The following is a 16,738-nucleotide window of genomic DNA, read 5'->3' on the forward strand; positions in this document are numbered from 1 at the left end:
ATCAGCTCTACTTCTTGTTCATATACTCTCAAAGTTGGAGTTGTTCAGTAGTCATCATTGGAATTTGTTAAGGAATTGTATTTCAGATCTGTGATAAATCTCCTTGCAGTTCTTTGTGGGTTCTGTGCGTCATACACATGGGCTGTAGAACAAGGACTATCCATAATGGGAGGAAAATGATTCCATATCTAGATTTCTCTTGCATTGTTTAATATATAATTACTATATTATACCAGATTTTTAAAAAAATCTCTTAGCTCTGCAGAACACTTTGTACATCTGTTACAAACCCCCTGTATATTGCTAAGAATTGATGAGCATATAGGCCTGACACTATATGGGGGATGCTCTGAAGCAGGATGCATCATACTTTCTACTGCTTCAGTTTATTGTAGGGAAAAATCAGAAATATTCAAACTTTTAGCTTTTTTGCTATGATTGATATCATTGCAAAAGCCTGATAAACTCCAGCCTTCACTGCCACACAGTTTAAAAGCGACCATAGCAGGCAGTTATGACAGAAGGCTGTTGCAAAAAAAGAGTGATTTTAATCCATTTTATATTTGTTATGAGGGAATGCTATTATAAAAAGAGCATTATTAATTATCAAGTGGCAGTATGGTGATCTACTTGGGTGATTGCTACCTCTTAGCTTAATCCATTTTGGCTTAATCAGAATTTGTTGGATCTGATAAAAGTTTTATTAGCACTTTCCATTCCTAAGAACAACAACAATAAGGGCAAAATATTAACATATAGGAGGCCAGCAACCATAACAGTTTCTAAGAACAGCAGTCAAAACAAGCAACATTAGAAACAAAATGCCAAAATACTCAGCCAAACGCCTTTTAAGTAAGCAGGCCATCTAAAACAGCAAAGTGATGGAGCCCAGTAAACCTCAGCAGAATGTTCCATCAGTTAGACCCTGCAGAAGTCCTGCACCTGGAAGCTGCCTGTTACATTTCACAAAGCGAGAGGACTTGCAGCAGAGCCTCTGATGAGTGGTGTTTGCAGGGAGATACATAAGGAAAAGTCTTTAAGAGATCCACGTCTCTAGCCATTAGGAATTTCAGCAGTTTGAACTGAGTGCAGAAACAAGTGGACAGCTAGTTACATCAAACAGAACAGACATTATATGGTCAAAACATCTGGCTGCAGTGATTTATATTAGTTGGAATGTCGGGGGAAGCCATGTATAGAGACATTACACCAGTCTAACCTGCAGGCAACCAGGACAAACTGACCCTTGCAAGGCACCCTTGCTGCCGGCACAACCTGTGCATTGAATTGGGATCAAGAAGCTCCCACAGACCTGATCTAGGTGGAATGCAACCCTCGTTTTCAAGACAGACTGCACATACAAACCCAAATCAGATGATCCAGTTCTGACATCACTTCTTTTTCACCTGGTTTAAGTTTCAGCTTGATAAAAGCTGTAGAAAATCTTCCTTTCAAATAAAATGGTGACTCACTCTGCAGGTTCAGCTCACATACTTTGATTTTTCTTTCAGGTTGAGGATAGGTATAGAAAGAATAATCAAGGCTCTCCTGAAGCACAGTCAAAACAGTCAAGCAAAGTGTTGGAGCCACCAGTGCCTTCTAGATCAGAGTCCTTTTCAAATGGAAATTCTGAGCCTGTTCAGCCTTCGCTGCAAAAACCAATGGAGCCACAGGTAAAGGCAGAAAAGGTCCTTGTCAAAGGTATGTGGAGGGTGGGCTTTCAGGATGAAAAGGGGCTTGGAACCTGTCAATGAACCTGAACCGCATTGTGGAAAACACCACTGTTTTCTTACTCCTGAGTATGTGTGAATTATCTGTTGTTGCTTCTTTGAGGTAAGTGTGGTGTCGTTAAGAGCGTGGGACTGGGACTCAGAGGATCCGGGTTCTAGTCCCCACTCAGCCATGGAGCCAGCTGGGTGACTTTGGGCCAGTCACAGACTCTCAGCCCAACCTACCTCACAGGGTTGTTGCTGTGGGGATAAGATGGAGGAGGAGAATGATGTAAGCTGCCTTGAGCCCTTTGTAGGAAAAAGGCAGGCTATAAATCAAAAAATAAATAAGATAAATAAGCTAACACTGCATTTGCACAGTCCTGCATCTTTACTCCTAGTAAAAATATGTCTTCCAGGACTTTTCCTTAAAAATTTAAGCAAAGAAATATGAGGTTTCAAATATGAGATATATGAGGTTTTCATCATATTTCTTTGCAAATAGACAAGGAGATGCATTTTTTAAAATGACCCTATATGTATTGAGTAGTTAACTCAGAATCTTGTTTCTTTTCTCTTAAAATCAATCGAAATAGCAGCTGGATGCTGTAGTGGCAAAATTTAATAGCTAATTGTCTATAGTGAAATGCAAATGCACTTTAACTGATCATTCCTCCAGTCAAGCAGACTTGAGTTCATTTGCAAAAAAAAAAAAAAAAAAAATGTCTAATACAAAACCAGGTTTCTGTTGTAGACTGTTAAATTCCTTCTGACCTATACATTTGATATCACCAGGTCCGCCAAATTACTAGAGGTTTCATTGCCGTAATGGATTATGCGTGCCCTGAGCATGCATGTATGTGTACACATACACAGAGAAGGAGCCATATTTAATTTTGTTTAGGAAAGAGACAGATATGTGCTTTTCACTGTTCATGGGCTGCATTTGAAGTCCAATCTATTTCAGAGGTTAAAGAGATAGGAGTGAAGGACAAAATGTCTGTATAGTTCTACACTTTAGAAAAAATTATGATTATTTCAGGTTTTCTTCAGTGAAATGTGGAGGCTGCTGTAGAAAGAGGATTTAGGAAAAAAAGTATTGCATAACATTAGAGAGGGTATAGCAAATACTTACTGTAAGACTCCCTGAGGAGTTCAGTCTTTACTATGGGTGTACTGCTGTGCTTCTATAGTGTGTGTTGTTGTATTTGTGTGGTCTCTAATGTGCCTATATATTATACATTGGCTGTGATATATACAATATGTGTATATTGTATTGTATACAGTGTAGTGGATGTTTATACACATGAACACAAATATATATGTGCCATTGTGTACATATATAAATACATTGACTGTGGAAAAGTAAAGGTTGTGCTATCTTTTATTCCATTTAATTATTGCATAACATCTTAAAAGCAACTTACTGCATGATCTAACAATATCAGTAAATTGCTTTGAAGCTAATGTATGTGCCAGAATAATTCTATGCTTTTTTCTTCCAATTTGATACTTCTGTTAAATTTTTTATCTGTTGTGGGGCCCATTTGGAGCCTACAAAAGCTTGGACTTGTCTGGGCTTTGAAGCAAGTCCACCAGATGGGTTTTTCTCTCATTTCTGCCCATTATGCCCCACAAAATGGTCATATACTGTATTCCCAGTCATTTATGTTCTCTGGGCACCTTTCTTGCTTAAGCCCATTGATTTCACCACATGCTTGCCTTGCCTCGTGTCCAAGTTGTGCTAATCTTGCCGCTCAAACCCTCTTGCCTTTTTATTCTGTGTTTAATTGGGGAAAAAAGCCAGTTGTGCAGAACGCATTGAATGTTCTATGTTTTGTTTTTTTTCCGTAAGGTACAGTGGTCCCATCTGGCATCTCTCAAGAACAATGTTTCCCCTGTCTCGCGGTCCCATTCCTTCAGTGACCCTTCTCCCAAATTTGCACATCACCACCTGCGCTCTCAGGACCCATATCCACCTTCACGCAGTGAAGTGCTAAGTCAGAGTTCTGACTCTAAGTCTGAGGTACCTGACCCCACCCAAAAGGCTTGGGCTAGATCAGACAGTGACGAGGTGCCTCCAAGGGTAAGAAGTAGAAAGACAGAAGTTTAATTATTTTAAACAAAATAGTAACAAGGCATGAATGCGCGCCCGTAGACTGACACTGGTATCTGGAACAGTTCTTTAGACAAGAAACAGTTCTTTAGAGAAGAATCCACATTGCCCCCTTTATTAAATATTAGAACATATTCACGGGCTGTGGCTGTTATATAGAAATGAAATATTTATTGTGAAAGCATTGATAGTCAATAAAGCATTAATAAAGATTCAAAGCTGACAATTATTTTTCTGCCTGTCTTTGGGCAGATTAGACCTTAAAAAATGTACAGTCTTGCTTGATTTACTTTTGTCCAATATAACTTGCTTTCTCCCAGTCTCTGCCTTCTACTGATTCATTACTTGGCATTTGTTGGCCTCTTAGAGCTTAATTTGCTAAATTCTTTACAACAAATTGCTTAGTGCCTCCCTTGCTTCAAAGTTCTGTGTTCTAAACTGTCATAGTAGTCTGTGAGTGGCTATCTATGTGTTTGTATGCTAGCTACATACTTAACTTCATATTCTTTTCAGCATCTTAGATGCAGTCCAGCTGAACTTATGGCTGTGTAGCTGATGAACATCTAAGTCAATAAAAATACTTTGGCTAAAAATGCCGACGATGTAGTAATGTGTCCAAATGCATTCTTTAAAAAACAAAGACTAGTTTTCACCATGCTGTGTTATCTTAACTGTTTGGTTTTTTTTTCTCTGTAAGGTACCTGTGAGAACAACATCCAGATCACCTGTGTTATCTCGCAGAGATTCTCCATTGCAGAGTAGTGGACAGCAAAATAACCAAGCAGGTCAAAGAAACTCCACAAGGTTTGTAATGTGGTGTTCTTTCACTTCAGTTATTGGAAGAAATAAGCTGGAATCTTTACAGCACAGACTATCATGAAATCATGCAGTCTTGCCATTGACAAATGATAAAGGAAAGTATTGATTTTGTAAGATTCATATAATAAAAAATTTCATCAAAATATTCCTATTTTGTTGAAAAGCTGAAACAATTATGTACATATTTACTTCCAGTTAAAAGACTATTTGAATATTATACATAATGTTATTGTGCTTGTGTTACTTGTATTAGAACCAACAGGACTTTGATTTTGCTACCTGGGTTAATTAGAGTGATGGTGGATTGAAACTCAAGATGATTTCAACCAGACAGTCCATATTAAGTTCCATATAGTGGTGGTGATTGCGGCAAAGAAACCATACTTTTCTGCTAACATTGCCATCTGCACAAAGTTGTCTAGCAGAGTTTTTCTGAGTGGTGAAGCTTAGTCAAGTAGGAGGAGGACTAGGTTTCCCATGGTGACAGTTTTGCTAGAGACTATGGATAAAATCGCTTGCATCTGCTGTGACAAAGCTGTCATGCTTGCTGGAGTTACCTAAAAAAGTAAGAGTGCCTCTGGATCAGATGGAAGGCCTTTCTGGTCCAGCACTGCCTTCCATTTGTCTAGTAGAAATGTAAAGCCATCCATGTGAATGGCCTTCATAAAAGTAAGTCCCATGCCCTACGGGGGAAAAATGTTTTGTTTTATCTCTCCTGACTCTCCCCAGATTCAACTTAATGGGATCACCTTGTGTTCTTGTATTAATTTTACTTTTCATTTCTCCACACTATACATAATACTGTGGATTGCTATCACAGATCTCCTAATCTCCTTTTTCTAAGCCAAGTAGCTTAGTCACAAATTATGTTCCCTCAGAAGCTAACAGGCTGGTTAGGTTTTCATTTGTACAGCCTGATGGAATGAGCAAGATCCTTGATAATGTGAGACGGCTTGTGCACTGATTAAGGCAGCCTACCAAAGGTTTGGTTGAGTGGATGAGGAGGGTGGTGAATGTTACCTCAGGCACTACCACAAGGAGGAGTGGCAAGATGAGGAAGTTCTAAGGATTGAAAATAGGCACCCTCCTAGAGCATGGACCTCACCAGTTGTCACATCCCCAACACTGGTATTTTTCATAAGCTTTGTCCAATCATATCTCTGGCTTAAAATACACTATATACAATTGCATTAGACTCTCAAATATGTGTTCAACTTCAGTTTCAGGTGTTCAGTTTTAACATTCAATGTTAGATGGATTGCTAGATGCGGCTTAAAGTATTGTGACAAGGGCTTGCTAAAATAATAGTGTCAGAGCACTATTAAAGTGAGAAAATTGCATACTAAGTGGAAGATGTTTCTTGGTCTGTATAGCAATATAGAGCCCCGTCTGCTTTGGGAAAGAGTGGAGAAGCTGGTGCCAAGACCTGGAAGTGGAAGCTCATCTGGTTCAAGCAATTCCAGTTCACAGCCTGGGTCACACCCTGGATCCCAGAGTGGATCTGGAGAGAGATTCCGGATGAGATGTAAGGGAAAAGAATGCTCTTCAACATGAGGAGTGTCCTGATTTCTCACTTTTTTTCATTTTTAACCACTAATTTAAGATATTTTAGATATATAAGTGGAAATGGGGGTTGAGGCAAGGGAACACTTTTTAAAAGATAAATAATGCAAAATATGATATATTGTAAAAAGAAAGTGACCAGCATCTCAATTAAGCTGTAATTTCATCCACTTGCCCAGCAGCCAGGAGTTCAAGCAATGTAGTTAACATTATAATGTGCCTTCATTAACTCCACCTGGATTTGACCCCTGCAGTGGCTATTTTTAAGACCGTCTTCTATTGTGTTACACTGAAGAAAATTCTAGAACAATCCTACAATACACAGAAGAGAGAAAAAACCTGAGGCAGATGAACCACCTTTTCCTATGCCCTGCTGGACTGACATTATCAGTGCAGAAGTTCTTTGTGTCTGGTGGCCAGAGTGCTTTTTCCTCCCCTTCCCATTTGGAAGCATTCACTACACCAGTTTCAAGACTGGCATAATTTTTCTGTAAGTTCAGAGGGTGTGTGTCTCTGGGGAACAGAGGAGTTGTGGATCCCGGTGGTGCTTCCTTCCTTCTATTTGCTCTAGCAATCACTGTTTCCCTCTCTCCAAGCTTGGAATATCTCTGTCAGAGAACTGAGGACTGTGCCAGTGGGGAAGTTTGTGAGGGGGAGCCTCTTCTCTCCCAACTTTGGAGAGAGTGATTGTTCTGTGTCCCTTGGGATACCCTTCTAAGGATCATTGGTAGGATCCTTAATGAACTGTAGATGTTGACAAAAAAAACAGTTAGTTTACATTGCCAAGAATCCATATGTTTGTGTCCAGCCAGACATGAATGAGAATGTAGTTTTAGAAGAGAAAATGTTACCTGGCTGATTAATCATCTTAAATATGAATGTACTGTGTTCCAGTATAATAAGAAAAAAGAATATAACTTAGGTTTTTGGTTTAGAAATTATTCTCAGGTCGATTCTTTAATAACTTGCTTTTGTATTAAAAGATTTGCAAAAGTAATCGCAACTATTATGTTTTGAGCTTCGAGCATGTTAGCAATAAATCTCTGAACATATTTCCTCCATCTTTCTTGACCTTTGTTTGTATAGCATCATCAAAATCTGAAGGCTCACCATCACAACGTAATGAAAATGCAACCAAAAAGACTGAAGAAAAGAAGGAAGCCTTCAGACCTAGCAAACCTGTGGTGAGATTATCCCCTTATGTTATTTCTGCATAAAGATTCTCATGTAAAACTGATACATTTAAAGTGCCTTTTGTTTTCTTTTTTGCAGAATATTGTAAATTAAATTATATTGTAAAATTTGCTTTGCAGTTAATGTGAACAAAATTATTTGCATGACATTTCTGGTAAGCTTTTCCAGCCCAGCAAGGAAGGTCAACTCACAGTTTAATAAATTATCATAAAACATAAGGAAGCTGTGTTAGTACAGTTCCTAGAAGCTATGTGCAAACTAAAAAAGGTATAGAAATATAATCTACACAGAGGTTTTATATTTTCTACTCCCTTCTGTACTTGTTAAATTAATAGTTACTTTGTCATAAATGAGATTAGCTATATGAAATAATCATGGCTAACACAGAGGAAAAAACAGTATTACTGCTTGCCAGTATTGATTTATGAGTCATTGTCCAACTGTGGGAATGACTATTCTTGTTTGTGGTCTCTGTGTGTCACACACATGGGCTTTGCACCTACATGGGGCCTTTTGTTGGACAAATTAGCCTGCCCGTGGAGCCATGTGGCCACACAACGAATGACTGAATGAATCTCCTAGCTAAACTCATTTGGTGGGAGCCCTTCCTCACAGTATATCTGGAAGGGGTTCCTGCCCACTTCCTTAGTTCTTTTCTGAACGCCATCATGGGTCACTTGAGACTTTCCTCTCTCAGTAGCTATTGCTTTTACTTGACTTATTCTTCATTTTCATATCACTGCTTCTTCAAACCTGGTTCTTATCATTTCTTACCCCATTTTTACCCAAATGTAACCCCTATCCACCCTGCTGTTCTGTCATCATCTCTTCTCTCTTCCCCAACACTATCGCTTTCTTTTTTATCTCTTCTCTCTTTTCCAGTGGCATTCTAGGTGCCATTTTGGAAATGTATCCATTGTGGGAACAAGCTACTTCCAGCAGGTGGCCATTCTCTGTGCCTCTTCTGCCTAGGAGAGGGGCGCCTCTTGGAAGCCTGTCCATTCTATCAAGCCTTCACTAAACATACCAGGAAGTACAAAGTGGATAGACTGTGGGCTGAATTGTGAAGCTGTACCTTCCAGGCTGCCAACCTAGCCAGGCCTATGGCACAAAACTGCTTGAGTGCATCCCAGATGTTGGGATCACCATGTCCACCATCTGTGGCTGTAGGGCTCCTCCAGCTACCCCATGTACCCCAAGGTGCTCAGCCAGGGTGTACAGTGCCAAGAAAATGGTCAGAAAGGCTAAGAAGTTGGAGGAGTTGAGAAAGGCCAAATGCATGAAAAGATCTCTGACATTGATGCTAAGTGTGCCAACGGCAGGTCTGATCTGTGTTGTGGACTACCGTGTCTTCCCTCTGAGGTTTCTCCATGGTGGTTGATATTCACCTTGTTGCAGCAAAGTGCAGCAGAGCCTCATCCCTCCCATTGCCATCTCACCTCACAGTGTTGATGCCTTTTCACTGGCGCACTATCCTGTACCTCACTAGGATACCACCATAGTGCTTTTTGCAGTTTTCCCTCTCGGATTGGGACCAAGGAGCCTATTACCCACGTTAGGAGGAGAATGAACTTGGAAGTGACTGGATCAACCAACCACTCTGAGATGTTGGTCTGAGCACTATCCAAGATAGGAGAGGGATGCACCAGGGCAATGGCAATGACACTCCACCCCCATCACTGCTTCATCTGCCCCCCATCTTGTGACCAATGCTTAACTTGCACCCCCAACTACATCTCCAACTCAGGTTTAGTCCAATTCCATCATCCACTTACCTCCTCACCATATGTAGTTGTCACTTTGCAGTAACTGGAATTTCCGTCCAAGGACATGGGATGCTTTTCCAAGCAAATCCTTCAGATGGCGAACTATTTATTTTTATTTATTTATTTAGGAAATTTATAGGCCGTCCACCACTGTCATCTCTGGATAGCTTACAGCTTTATTATAAATCCTAAATAAAATAAATTAGCTATTCCATGAACTGAGCATAAAACTGACATATTTAAAATAAATTAAATAAATACAATTAAAATTGGTTAATGTTAAAATATTGATCAGATAAAAAGGTCTTGACCTGGGACCGAAAAGCATATAATGACGGCACCAGGCGGACCTCTCTAGGGAGCGCATTCCATAGTCGGGGCGCCACTGCAGAGAAAGCTCTCTTCCAAGTACTCTGTCTCCCGACCTCTTTCAAAGAGGGTTCCCGGAGGAGGGCCTCTGCTGCCGATCTTTGGGGGTGGGAGGACATATAGGGAAAAAGGTGTTCCTTTAGGAATCCTGGTCCCAAGCTGTTAAGGGCTTTATAGGTAATAACCAGCACCTTGAATTGAGCCCGGACTTCGATGGGAAGCCAATCGAGCTGATAGAGGACTGGGATTATATGAGAATAACGCCCAGTCCCCGACAGCATCCTGGCAGCTCTGTTTTGCACCATCTGAAGTATCTGGACTGTCTTCAAGGGCAGCCCCACATAGAGCGCATTACAGTAATCCAAGCGGGAAGTAACCAGTGCGTGTGTCACTGTTGCTAGACAGTTCTCCTTGAGGTAAGGATGTAGCTGATGGATCAGCCAAAGCTGAAGGAAAGCACTCCTCGCCACTGCCGTCACTACCTGTTCTTTTTCCTAAAACCGTGATGGGAAATAGCTTGCAAAACACACTTCTTTTTACACTGCTACTACAGTTCCTCTTCCTAGTACAATGGTGGCCACTTGGTTTCATACTCTGCTCATCCAATCCTTAACTACAGCTTTTAAATAAGCTAGTGCAGTAATTCTAGCATTTAGAAGGACAAAGTGATTGCATAAATGTACTAATTCTGTATTTTAATGTTTGCTTTTCCAAAACAATGCACCATTCATTCTCTTGGTCCAACGTTGATTTCCTGTTCATGTGGATGGTCATGTGGATGGTCTTCAGGGAGAAGTGGTAAGCAGCTAACTGTTCATATTTTAATGGTACTGGTTTGTCTCCTACACCACTGCAGGTGTTCTTGTAGGTTCAAAGGAAGCAATGCTTGCCATCCTCTGAGCTGGGTACTCTCCATCCAATCCCGGATTGCCCCCTGATTTTCTGGAGAGGCTTTTTAGAGGATTCAAGTGGTTGCTTGGAGGAGGAGGGCTGGGAAAAGATATTTCTTTAAATTTCCCTAAACCAAGTTATCTTAGGATCTAAGCCATTGAGGGTAACTAATTTTACTGTTCTCATAATTATTCTAATGATTTCATAGTACTGCCACTTACTTTTAAGAGAAGTATGATACTGTTGGTTGAACTGAAGTTTGGAATAATTATTTTGAGCACACCAAAGTAGTATTTATGTAATTATATCCTGTAAAATAATATTAAGATCCATAAAGCCGAAGCATCAGTTAACTTAAATGGAACTCGTCTCAGATGTCGGAATGCAGTTCATCTATTTGCATCCCATTCTGCAGTTGTAGTTATTTCATGTCTTTTCCTCCTTCCCTCTAAAGGATTTAACTGCTTTAGCAAAGGAACTGCGGGCAGTGGAGGATGTGCGACCTCCCCATAAAGTGACAGACTATTCATCATCTAGTGAAGAGTCAGGGACAACAGATGAAGATGATGATGACATGGAGCAAGAAGGAGTTGATGAATCCACTTCTGGACCAGAAGACACTCGAGCAGTGTTAGTATCTTTTTTCCTTTTCTTCTTTGTATAAAGTATTATCATAGCCTTGATGAGTGTTGGTTTAGAATTCTCATCATCTCTAGCAAGTTTGAGGAAGGCTGACTTCTTTATTTTCATGGTTTGCCCATTTCTAGCAAGAACTGCATTACAACGTTCAGTTTTCGAAACTGCCGTTTTAGAAAGTTGTTCAACAAACTGGAAATGATTCAGGAGCATGAGTGATAATGCCAGTAAAGAGTTTCTGACCAACTTATTGGTGTTAACAGAAAGGCGGAAGGATATGCTGAAAATTTGAAGAATCAGAGAATAGTAAAGTTGGAAGGGGCCAGAAGGTCATCAGGTCCAAGCCCTGCTATTGCAGTATACTTAGTTACACCATCCCAGTTAGATGTCTTCAAAGAAGATGCTTTGCTTTGTGGTTGCACTTGAGCATAAGACAAACAATTGATTTAAACTGCAAGGAAGCAATGTAGTTTAAACGTGAAGGAAATAAAGGGCATTCCAGTAATTAATTGTGTTTATTCAACAGATTGTCTTTCTACACGACTGGATTCTTTTCCAATTCTAGGATCCTATACCAGACAGCATCTTTTCAATAACTAGGAAATATCAGATAATAAACATAGCATAATGCACTGAAAAATGTTGGTAGAGAAAGGTGAATCCATGATTGAAATAAATCACATTTTCAAAGCATGAATAAATTCCAGCTAGACTTTTATCACAAATAAATGAATTATTTCTGACTTAACAGTATGTCTGCTGAGAAGTTTTTAGTCCTGAAAGTTTTTAGTCCACCTTCCCTGCCTGGTGATCAGCATGTCAGTGAATAGCGGTGCATAAATAAAGGCTCTTCAGAGTTAATAGCTTGTGACTTCTTTTCTTCCATGATGCGGTCACCCTAGAGCTTCGCTAGTGTGGATACTGAAGGAAATAAAATGTTGGTGCCCGATCACTCATATACTCAATCAACGTATTCTTCCTTTGCAACAGATCCACGCTAAACCTCAGCAATGGAGAGACAGAATCTGTGAAAACCATGATTGTGCATGATGATGTGGAGAGTGAACCCGCCATGACTCCCTCCAAAGAAGGCACTTTAATCGTCCGACAGGTAATGCATTCTTCAGCTACGTAACGTGCCATCTCTTAAGTAACTTGCTCCTACTCTCATGCTCTTTTCCTACATATCACTTGTAGGAATTACAGATACGAAAGGTAGCCTCTCGCGGTGGAGGAGACATTTGGAGCATGCAAAAAGAATAATCATTTCCACACATGGTTTCTATTGTGTGTTGCATGTATTGGAGTGACTCTTCGCAGCATTGTGCAGAGTTTATTTTACTCTGTGTCCAAAATACGGGTTAAAGAGCTGTGGCTCTTCCAGCAGGCATCACAAAGAAATCTCTGTTGTGATTTTGAATCTTCTGTTACAATCTTAAGAGAAGGTAATGGAGATAATTGTGGAAGAAAAGATGATTTAGTTTGTTTTAAACCAATTACACTTACACCATGCTGAGCCTTTGAAGAGCAGAGCAGCTTAGATAGATCCCAGGCAAGCTACGAGGCCAAGCTGACGTCTCCTTTGGGTCACAGTCTTTCCGTTTGAAGTGCTGCGCATAGAACTGTGGCAATAACGTTTCCCATGCCTTGGACTTGCTGATCCGTTTGGTGCAGCGGTTCATACAATACGAATTTCCTTAATTAAAATGTCTAATTGGACAGTGGAAAATCAGTTTCATAATTGGGCCCTGAGGTTTTATTAAGATGTCATAGAGATTGATCAAATAGCTAAATTAGGACAATTACAGGCATTTCAAGAACTTTGTCTGAGCATGTCTAAAACTCAGAACTAAATACAAATAGGATAGGAGAAAGAGCCACTGGAAGCACTAAGTTGATGCGGGCATGTCAGGTTGGCCAATGGGAAGGTGACATTGCCGGTCACAAAGCTGATTTTGGCTGCAAACCCAGGCATCACCAGCCCAGTTCCTTTGGGGTACGGCTGAGTTTTGCTCACCTCCACTTACCTGTCTGACTGGAGGCATCAAGGCTTCATTGTTTACCACACTGTGTTGCAACATGAAAAGCAGATCAGTTTGCTAGGGACATCGGCTTTTACGCAGCACTTGAGCAAGACAAGTGTGCCTGTTTTTTCTGCAGAGTACAGTTGACACAAAGCGTGCCAGCCATCATGAGAGCAATGGCTTTGCCGGTCGCATTCACCTCTTGCCAGATCTCTTACAGCAAAGCCATTCCTCCTCCACCTCCTCCACCTCCTCCTCCCCATCCTCCAGCCAGCCGACACCCACCATGTCCCCACAGACACCCCAGGACAAGCTAACTACTAATGAGGTATGTCTTGCACCACAGCTGGCTGCTTTTGTAGGGTGATAGCCGTATTGCCTAATAGCTAGTCTCCAGAGGAGCTCCAGCCAGGGTCCCCTCTGCCGCTCTTCTTCCTGTCACTTACTCCCTCCCCCCCCCGCAAAATAACACATTTCAGCTCTTATGTACAAGCCCCTTAACTCTAGAGCAGTTTACCTCAAACTTGACAGTTTACTGTTCTTGCTTTTTATGAGTCATTAACTGCATGGCTTTTGTATAAGCTAAACTGATTGCCTTATTGGGATTTGATTAAACGCTATTTTGGGGAGAATGTGTACTTTGGAAGGTCATCTTAGGGTAATCTGGCTTTTTCAAATAATGATGATGATGATGATGATGGTGATGGTGATGCCTTGTTTAGCATAGCGCTCAGTAACTACGCATGTAGAGGGCCCTTGCTTTGGGGGAATTTGGTGCACTGTACTAGAAAGGAAGCTTTCTCCAGCCTTAACCGCAAGAAGCTGCTTTCAGAATTTCTTGATGGGTACAGGGATGAGAAATTTTTGGATTATCAAGATTATCTGCATTATCAAGCTTGGTGTTATTGTTTAGCTTGCATTGTTGGACAAACAAACATTGCTCTTTAACATTATTGTTTTGATCTGAAAGGCATCTATAAAACAGGAGGTAGTTTTTCCTATAGCAACACTATCCTTTCAGTTTGCATACTGTTAACATGTTTGAAAGGTTCCATCTGGTGGTAGGAAAATGTATATGCAGAGTTGTTCTTCATGGATACTGGTAAAGCTAATATAAAAGAGGAACAGTTTGCATTTATATAATTAATTAAGGACGTGCATTTTTAAATTCAGATTCAGTTTAATTTTCAGACTCTTTTGTTGATTGACTGGAGTAAGGACAAAATGTGACTCCATCAGAATCCCTGTCTAGCAGTAATAGGGACACAGTAGAAATAGTAGAAATAGTACACAGTAGAAATTGCTGTATCAGCTCAGATGTACCTATTCTTTCTAGCACCAGCTCATAAAAATATACTGATACTACATGTTTCAGTCAACCCCTAACTATACAAATCTGATTGCCTAGTTTTTTTTTCTGTCACCAGGAAATTTATTGCATCCCTGGAGAAAGCTTTATTGAAGTGACAAGGAAAAGGTTAATTGAGAAATTTGTGGACAGTCCACTCAAAGTAATGAGCAAGGCAAAACTGTCAGTTGAGTCCATGCTCAGTTTGCTAGCAGGCATGGCTGTGCCTTCATTTGTGAACCCAAAACTCAGAGCTGAAGTTTTATTCTGAGTCATGTATTCTTCAGCCTCCGATTCCAACCTTGGAAGGCATTATAAGCAGCAGCCTGTTTGCAGATGCACTTTGAAAGAAAAATATAACTAAAATTCTATTACATGCAAAGTATTTTCAAGCAAGAATAAATTCATGGCAGCGTTGCTGCCACCGCCTTCATTTCCACCTAATTGTGGTATTTGGGGTACAAGTAACAAAAAGTTCCATGTTAACCCAATAGTGTCTCTTTTGCATGTGAAATGTACTGGAGCAGATAACTAGTAAACATTCTATCACAGAAGGATATAGAATCAGTTCACTGCTTTACAAACAGGTATGAAAACAAGTGAGTTGTATCCTTTACTGAGGATATTATTTTAGGTAAAAGTTAAAGGCCATCTGCTCCCTTGTTCTAAATAGCATATTTCAAAACTCTGCACAATAGTTATAGTTCTGAAATAAGAGTAGCAGGGTTTCGTCAAAGTTGAAGTATTGTGTTAGAAATACTAGCAGGGGTGTCTCTCTCTCTCTCTCTGGGAGTTGTTTTTGTTTTTTCTGGTTACAGGGGGCAGCAAAGGTTTTCCAGTAATAGAGGTTCTGCAAAAGAAACTCACCTAGCAATTCAGTTGTATGAAAAAAGGCATAAAACAATGTAAACATAAATTCATCCCTTTTTGTCTGTAGAAACCTTATATGTTAAACACTTCATTTTTAACCCTGTCATTCTGCTTTAATGTGCAGTTGTCCTTGACCCTTACTTCACCTGGTCTGGCAAGGAATTTTTAAAGTCATTCCACTTCCCCTTTTTAACAGCTTCATTGTTCCACTTTTCTCCTTTTGTTTGTGTTTTCATGTTTAGTGTTTTTAACTTTAAGATGAACCGATACCTTCACCTTGTTGTTTTATACTCCCTGACAAAAAAGCTCCCTGCTTTGACACTCCCCGTCCCTCCACAAAAAGACACCTTGTTTGGCACAGTATAAATACTTTTCCATAATAAATGCTGGTGGAAGAAACTGCTGCAGCTTTCTGGCAAGAGGCTCAGTTTAAAAAATAGAGTTGTGAGACCAGAGGAATCCTCCTAAAATTAACCTGGTGAACAAATGGAATCATACTTCCCGGTAGCTCAGTGCAGAAGGCACATAGCAACAACAAAGCAAGGAAAGTTGCAGGGGGACACTGGAAAAGCCAATATGGCTGGGTTAATGTAGAACGATCATCTGATAGTTCCGAAGCCATGAGTTGTCTGTGAGCAAGTGAGCATGCTGGCTTCCACACGCTTGCCCGCAGCTGCTGGCCCAAGTGTGTTCTCTGTAATATGCAAACTTGGAACTTGGATTTGTTGGGAGAAGAACAACCCTGAGTTGAATGTATGGTTTGTTCTTGGGTTGAAATTCTGGATTGTTTCTCCTTCAAATCTCGGAGTTCCTGGTTCGCACAAGCACAGCAGAACCCAGGTGAGTGTTTGAGAGCCAGTTCACTTGCTTCTGCACACTGTCAAACAACCCATGGTGGACAAACTGTGGTTTACTTACGGCATGAGGACCAGGTCTGCGACTGGTATAGAGCAAAGTGTTTACATTATAGGTGCTTTATATGTCTGCAAAAATCTTTGTTTTATGCTGGTTTTGGTACATGCTCCTCGAAGACTTTCTATAAAAATCTAAATATGGGCTGTATACTGAATTAAGCATACATAGCAATGCATAGAAAATTTATTAAGATGTTGTTCATGCTATTTACATGTAGGTAGCACTTGGGGAAGGGGACGAGAAGGCTTCTAAAACAGTGCTGTCCTGTAACAGCTGGAATGATGTGTTTGTTTTGAGATAACGTATTTGTTTATATTACTCTTATTAATGAATCTGAAATTTACATTGCAGACTCAGTCCGCTAGTAACACGCTGCAGAAACACAAATCTTCCTCCTCCTTTACACCTTTTATAGACCCCAGATTACTACAGATATCTCCATCTAGTGGAACAACTGTGACTTCTGTTGGTAAGTAATACACACAGCAGTGAATAAACCACACGGTTGTGCAAGTCAT

The 16,738-nt window shown here is 40.3% G+C and overlaps 1 protein-coding gene across 6 annotated transcripts in view; it reads left to right on the forward strand.

Moving 5' to 3' along the window:
* The window catches only part of MAP4K4 (mitogen-activated protein kinase kinase kinase kinase 4), a 159,467-nt gene that overhangs the window by 126,307 nt on the left and 16,422 nt on the right, over window positions 1-16,738 (forward strand). For 2 of the 6 annotated variants that reach the window (XM_044433962.1, XM_044433970.1), the window contains 10 exons: window positions 1,512-1,673; window positions 3,565-3,795; window positions 4,523-4,629; window positions 6,018-6,169; window positions 7,294-7,391; window positions 10,326-10,334; window positions 10,882-11,057; window positions 12,054-12,174; window positions 13,224-13,415; window positions 16,572-16,689. In XM_044433962.1, the coding sequence (XP_044289897.1) occupies window positions 1,512-1,673; window positions 3,565-3,795; window positions 4,523-4,629; window positions 6,018-6,169; window positions 7,294-7,391; window positions 10,326-10,334; window positions 10,882-11,057; window positions 12,054-12,174; window positions 13,224-13,415; window positions 16,572-16,689 (1,366 nt within the window). The remainder of the gene's footprint in view (window positions 1-1,511; window positions 1,674-3,564; window positions 3,796-4,522; window positions 4,630-6,017; window positions 6,170-7,293; window positions 7,392-10,325; window positions 10,335-10,881; window positions 11,058-12,053; window positions 12,175-13,223; window positions 13,416-16,571; window positions 16,690-16,738) is intronic. The other 4 variants (XM_044433978.1, XM_044434006.1, XM_044433986.1 and 1 more) reach the window with 3 other exon arrangements.

The sequence above is a fragment of the Varanus komodoensis genome, unplaced genomic scaffold, assembly GCF_004798865.1.
Source record: "Varanus komodoensis strain SLA01 unplaced genomic scaffold, ASM479886v1 scaffold1, whole genome shotgun sequence".
Classification (NCBI taxonomy): Eukaryota; Metazoa; Chordata; class Lepidosauria; order Squamata; family Varanidae; genus Varanus; species Varanus komodoensis.